Raw genomic sequence first — 7,569 nt, 5'->3', positions numbered from 1 at the left:
TGAAAAAAAAAAAAAGAATTTTATCATTTAATTTTTTTTTATGAGCATAATTTGACTTAAAAAAAGGATGTGAGCTGATTTTGATGAGTGAAATTTGAGTTAATTTGAATTTGCGTGGTTGGTCGATGCACCGGGGCATTTTAAAATATATGTAAATAATAATAATATATTTATTGATATTATACTTTAAGAAAATTAATAAAAAATGTTTTGAAAAAGATATTTAAAATTAAATTTATCAAATTTTTTAGTAATTTTCATTCGTTTTACTGTATTGTTGTCATAATTTTCTTAATTTGATTTGATCGGATGATGACACTTCGAAAATAATGCATAGCCAGGCAGCAAAGTCTCATCAACAACGAAACAATGCTGGTTTAACAACGATGATTGAGTATCAAAGGCATGATAGTATTGGCTGGGAAATAATTCAACAACGGATAGAAAGGGGGCATGAAAGTTATTTAATATATATGACTACTTTTGCATTTTGCTTCTTGAAAAAGTTTACATCATATAATTATAATCCCAAGAAAATTAGAAGATGCGATCACTCCTTAATCGTCAATGTTGACTCCCTTTGGAGCAGTGAATCATGCAAAATCTCATGAGATTTGGTATGACTCTATCAACACCAATGCACCAAATTCTATGAGAACTATATAATTAGGCATGCTTAGACTAGGGTTATCATAGAATGGATGACCACCTGGAAAATATTCATGTTGCACGCCTTTTCAATCACTTGTTGGGCCTTCGCCGTTTAATTGTTGTCATTGGACCACTATCTGACCATCACCATCGAACCTTTGCTGCTCAAATGTGATTATGTGTGCACCATTTGATCTTCTTATCGAACCACCACCCAATTGTCATAGTTGAACCTATGTTGGACCATTACCAATCATTATCGTTGGATCTTCACCACTCGACCATTATCATCAAATTGCATTTAGTTGACCAAAGTAATCTGACCGCTACCATCATCGATTGACTAACATCATCAAACCACCAACATTGAACCACTGTTGCCGACGAACATCATTAAGATCATTTTCACTTGGCCACGACTTTCTGAACACCTTTCACCCCATACTAATTTTGTGCTAATTTGTGGAAGCTCACGTATTTTTGTAATCTTATTGTCTCCAAATTATGGAATGGACAATCCCTTAGATCAAAACTCGCATAATGATTTTAGGAGGGCAAAGCCCCATAGTTTTTTTCCTATAAGATTTTCTAAATAAAAATGTTGGTGCAACTCTTCCTTTTTTCATCTATCAGCTCGTGCTCAATATCCTTGTGTAAAGCTAGGATACAAAATTCATTCACTCTATAGCGACAAATTATGTAATCCGCAACAATACTATTAGTATAACAAGAAGACTTGTAATATGAAAGAATTAGTGATCTACAGTTAAAATAGAATCCTTTCTTTAATATCCTAAATTCAAATCATATATTTTATGATTTATCTTTCATCATTCCCCCACAAATTTTTTATTTCTATTTGAACTTATGAGTCATATCTTTTATCCATGATTCAAGAAGTCTTAATCAAATAAATATCAATTTTTTACAAATAAAAATTTAATTATAAATTAGAAGTGCTCTTTGGATGCCATATGTATTGTTTATTTTAAGAGGCTCAATTTTATTTGATTACAGCTGTGGAATTCAAACCAAAACATATAACCAACCTTCATAATTTATATGATGGTGATCAAGGAGATGCTTGTCATTTAGGGTTCTTCTTCTTTTCTCTTTTATTTTTTACATTTGTAGGGCATGATGGAGACAGGGTATCCAAGCAAATATGATGTGACACTTCAACATTTAATAACATTTTTATTAACTAAAAACAAAATCTCAAAGTTTCTATCAACCTTGAACTTTCTTTTTAAGTTCAAACCAGCCCATTGAGGTGCAAATTGTTTAAATCTTGAGATAGTTAATGGTTCATAGTAAAACATAAATGTGTAAAATATGCATTATTAGAATTTTATTTTATAGTCAAATATTTTTTACAATTAAAAGCATAATTTTATCAAATATCACAGCAAAAAGTATATTTTTGCTATAGTATGTGTTGCCTTTTGTGGCAGTTTACTACAGAAATATATATTTTTGCCATCGGTTGTGTCGTTTTTTGCGGCGGTCTAAATCGTCGCAAAGAGCTTATAATATTGTTTTCATTGCTATTCATCGGAAAGATTTTTTGGTACCAGTATTTCAATTGTTGGGGAAGGTTTAACAAAGTGCAAGATTTCAAGATAGTTTAAAACACTGCTAATTTAGATCGATTGTTGTGATTAAATTGTCGAAATCCTACAGTGAATAAAACAACTACATTGGTGCATGAAGCATGCATTATAGTGCTTAAACTATCGTAATTCTCAAAATTTGATGAATTGCACATATTTTAATCATAAGTGGACTTATTTTAACCATTGATACATCACACAAAATCACCTTGATCTGGCACAAATCTTGATGCATATATGAATTAGAAACTTCCAAAATTAAATTGTGACCATCAAAATTTTTATTTTAGCAAACTTATACTCAAACTGAATGTTTTAATGAGACTAACCCAAAGACACTAAAACTGGTCTAATTCGAGCCCAAATGGGCTCAAATCAAGGATTAAAGCATATTTAGAAGCTCTGAAGCATTAATTGGATGACAAATGATATCCAAATATGGCATGCTTATAGTTGAATCAAATAGCTCGATGAGATTAATCCAACGAGCTCAAGATCATTTAATTCTAACATCATTAAGGATCTTAAATACTAAAGATCAAATGCTCCAAAATCGAGGGAATCTGTATTAACCGTTTGATGGAGCACTCCAAATTTAGCATGGATCATCTCCATATTTACAGGGCATTTCACTCCTAAAAAATATAAATAGACCATCTCTTCCCACATGAAAGGAGCTTTGACTTTTGGAGGCTTAGGCCTTGGAATAGAAACTTAAGAGAGCTCTGAGACATGAAGCATCTCAAAGCTTTTATTAAACATTTTCATAAAATTTAAAAGCAGATAAATGTAGTTTAAGAAATCATTGTGTAGTAATAAGAGCATAATATTTATATAAAGATTCAACTAATACTACTAAACAGTCTAATAAATTAAATTGTATATAATAAAATAACACAAAATAGTTTATATCAATTTTCTCTTTTCCCTAATTTAGATAAAATCTCAAAGGATTCTAGCCCCTTATGACTCTCTTCTGTGCTTATAGCACTAGAACATGGCTTATAACCACTAGAACATATATATCTTATAGGAACCATAACATAACTTATAGCTACCAAAATATGCCTTATAAGCATCAAATTTTTGAATCCAAATAAAATATATAAGGATTATGGCCCCATAAATTGCCTAACAACCATAATTGAATCACATAAGCACTTATTTCATCACATTATAATAATTAAAGCATAATTGAACACATGTCAGAATTGAACACTTTTCTATAAAAGTGGTCAAAAGAAATTCTTACTAAATACAATTTTATAATTTTAAAATATAATTAAATTGTCAAGAATTATATAAAATACTATTTTAAGACTTTAATTGTACTAAAATATTATTTTCAAATTCAATATAATTTTCTATTCAAGAAAAATCGCACAATTTTAAAAATACTAGGTATAAAATTTTCAAAAAATACTCAAAATATTTATAATCTCGATCTCTATAATATATAAAATTTTATGCTGCAAAAGTTTTTATACTATAAAGTTATCCTCATTTTTTGTAATAGAAATAAATATTTAATTAAAAAATTCAAAAAAATCTTTGTATTTTTTAAAACTAAGATAGGTATAATGTGATTTACCTCTATCAAAATAATTTTTCCAACTAGACTGATGGCTAAAAATGGTCTCAAGCGTCTCAAAATCCCACTTTTCCCTTCCAAATCCCTTTTCTTCTCTCTACTGCTTTAGCTAAATGGGATGCTCGAATGAAAATTTTTTATTTAAAATGCAGTTAGTGGCCGAGTGCTTCGATGCTAGTCATCAGGGGCGGAACCAGCCATAATTTTCAGGGGGGGGCAAATTCACATAGATGTCAGGGGTCCAAGGGGGCAGCGCTCCCTCCTGGCGGGGTTCGACCTGACCAGTCGAGTTGCAGGGTCAAGGGGCAGCGCCCCTGAGAAGGTTTCCAGGGGCAGCGCCCCCGGAACAATTTTTGATTTATTATTTCTCTTTGTATTCGATTCATCATTCCCTAACAATAATACATCTACACAATGAATTTAATTATATTGGGGACAATTGCCTAAAGACCACATTATTTAACATTTTTAGGGGGGGCAATTTGCTTAAAGCCCTTGTAATAAATACTAAAAATAATCTAAATAAGAGCATAAATTTTTTTTTTTTTTTTAGTGGGGGCAATTGCCCACCTACCCATAGTGGGGTTCCGCCCCTACTAGTCATGTTCTAAAAAACTTGATATTATAGGGTTGCAATGTTATTATTTGGCGTCCAGTACTATAACAGTACTGAGGTGCTTGGACACTCAATGCTTATGCTCTCAAATAGTAATATTTATTTTAGATTTTATCAAAATTCACTTCAAATCTTTGTGATTCATTCTAGAACACATACAACAAAGCCCTACATGGGGTCCTGGTTGGGTACCCATGCTTTACTCGGACGGGCTTCGCCCACCCATGGTGACTTTCAGAATGCCATACCCACCTATACCCACCCACTTTCTATATTTTTTGAATGCAGTTTGCCAAAGATTAATGGGGTTGAGGCTTGTTTTCCTTTACTCTTATTGCAAACTTTTAAGATGCATATCATAATTTATCGTAGTCGTAATGTGGTTAAGTGCTGCATACTATATAGTGATGATTGCAATAATATAAGATATACGATGATTAACAATGTAAATCGATTTTATCTCCTGATGTTGAGTACTCACCCATACCCACCCACAAGGCCATGGGTATAGGTGGGTACTTGGGTGGCTGTGGGTATGAGTACCCAATGCAGGGCTCTGACATACAATCATTTTCAAGTAGTAAAACACTTCCAAACAAATACAAATATGTTCAAAACTCAAAAGTTCAAAAAAAAAAAAAAATTTTCCAATCTAGTTAGAACCTGTCAAATCCAGATGCTGAACTTGAAGAAGCCACACCCGGCACCACCGCCACTGAACCCTCACCACGATGTCGACGCTATTGTACCTTTGTCAGATCATCGACATTAGACATTCGTTCGATAGACATCGACTATCATCGCCCGATGATTATGATCCCTCCAACCACCGTCGTCTGTCGATTATGGTCCCTCCGACCATTGTCACTCGTTGACTACAATTCCTTTGACCTACATTCCCCTAGCTTGGACTTCGGTCCCCTCGACCATCGCCTAACTTTGATCTTTTGACCACTATCACCTAATAATAGTTATATGATTGTTGTCGTCCTACTACAGTTTCGTGACCATCGTCACTTTACTTCGATCCTTTAATCATGATTGCTCAACTACTATTGTCTCCTAATCATTATCAACTTGCTATAGTCTTGTGACCATTATCGCTAGACTATATTGCTGCTTGCTAAATTTCTCACCGGTTATCATCAATAGCAATATATTGACGCATGTCTTTTATAAGGTCGATGCTCATCATCAGCACTATCTCTAACTCTCATTGGTTAAATGAAATGGCCAACGATTCCATATCACTATTTTTCCAGGTCATATAAATGGGTCTGTAACTAAATTTTACTCAATTTTAAAATGAATGTAATAATAGCATCTATTTAAATTTAATCATAAAATAAATTATTAAATGTTTTATATGTCTATATCTATTTAATTCTAGCAGATGGTAAATTATTTTTTAATTTGTTTATATATTGGTATTTCATGACTAAATGTTATGGACCCTATTTTTGTTTCCCACCATAAGTTAAATATTTTGTCTATGCAAATAAGCAATAGTATAACTTTAAACTAGAGAATCAAATCAAATTGACCCATTCATTAAATCCTGATCTAATTCTTGTCAGATATGCTTTCAAAAATGGTGGAATCTTATTTTTTCATGCAAATATGGTTAAACTTTGTATTAATTTTTATAACATAAATAATATATATTGCCTTCTGTCATAATTTTTATAAAAATATGATTTTTTTTAAATGAAGCTTAAAAAAAGCAATTTATAATTATTCTATAGGCAAGCTAGCTTGTAAAATGAAGAAGACAGTTCATAGTTTACCCAGCAGGTTTCCTTGGCCTGCTATCCACCAAGCAGCCTGATCGAACTAGAGCTCAATTAGGAGCTAATTAAGGAGGCAATTTTGTTTGGTAAGGTCAGGTATAGCTCTTTTACCAGTAATCTTTTACGCGGAACTCTCTGCGATTAGACTTCTTTTTCAATGTCGTCTCCTCTTCTTCTCCTCACAAGCAAAATCTTAGTCACTCTCCTCCTCTTTTTCTTCCATATATATATTTTTAATCGTTCTGCTAAAATAATCCTAAGGCCAATCTAATTAATCCGGTTCAAATAGGGGAGCAAATGAGTCGAGTTGAGCTCGAGTCAGGGGGTGTTTGAGTCGATCTCGACTATCAAATACCAAGCTTGAGCTTGAACTCAAAATCTGACTCGAGCTCGACTCGTCTTCATGTCGAGCGGCTCGTCGAGCTCCACTGTAGAGAATCGAGATCCATCGAGATTGTCGTCGTCGCGTCTGCCATCGAGATCGTCGTACCGAGCGGTCTGAGCGTAATCGTTGTCGTCTCGAGGTTCGTCGGTTGTCGTCTTCTCTGTCGAGAACCTTCTCTCGTCGTCACGTATGCCAATGAGATCCATCATCCCGAGCTCGTCCCGTTGCGTCTGCCGTCGAGATCGTAGTCCCGTGCGTAAATTTTCTGCTCGGTAGTGCTTCGTCGTTTAGTAATTTGGATTTCCCGCTCGCGAGCTCCATCAATTTGTATTTCCCGCCCGCGATCTTCGGCGTCAAGCTGCTCGACGAGCTAACGAGTCGAACATCAAGTTGTTCGAACTCGAGTTCGATAAGCCGTCGAGTTCGAAATCGTGTTCGAGATCGACTCACGAGCTCGATTTGTCGTGCCTGTTACTGAGTCGAGTCCAAACCAATTCATGAGTCGGCTTGACTCGTTTGTACCCCTATGTTCAAATGCTCAGAGAGGATATATATTATTCTTGTCACGATAAACATTAATGTTCAACTTGAAATGTAAAACATGTTGCATGCGTATGGAAATCTCCCAGCTGGGAAATAATCATGACGACAACGACCGTTTAGCTTTCTTCTAACCCTTAGATTTCTTTCTTGAATGGGCATACAGTCAACACGTTGTTCCTTTCATGAAAAATATATTTATTTATATGTCCTTAGAACTCTATGAAAGAAGCTCTTGGTAAACTCTTCGTTGATGTGATTGAAATTATTTTTTTAATTCAAATATGTCATCATAAATATAAGATATTATTTTATATTACCAACAACATTATTATATTCTGTTGACATTTACTCTGTATATTGTTTTTAATAAATTTTTTATT

The 7,569-nt window shown here is 33.8% G+C and overlaps 1 protein-coding gene across 1 annotated transcript in view; it reads left to right on the top strand.

Annotated features, from left to right (window-relative positions):
• Positions 1-5,422, top strand: part of LOC110115981 (NAC domain-containing protein 87) — a 9,069-nt gene extending 3,647 nt beyond the window's left edge. The window contains exon 4 of the mRNA XM_020849408.2: positions 5,340-5,422. Coding sequence (XP_020705067.2) covers positions 5,340-5,422 — 83 coding nt within the window. The remainder of the gene's footprint in view (positions 1-5,339) is intronic.
• The last annotated feature ends 2,147 nt before the right edge of the window (positions 5,423-7,569 follow it).

Source organism: Dendrobium catenatum, unplaced genomic scaffold (assembly GCF_001605985.2).
Source record: "Dendrobium catenatum unplaced genomic scaffold, ASM160598v2 fragScaff_scaffold_594, whole genome shotgun sequence".
In the NCBI taxonomy this organism is placed as follows: domain Eukaryota; kingdom Viridiplantae; phylum Streptophyta; class Magnoliopsida; order Asparagales; family Orchidaceae; genus Dendrobium; species Dendrobium catenatum.
The sequence above is the reverse complement of the archived record's forward strand: the minus strand, read 5'-3'. Positions and strand labels throughout refer to the sequence as shown.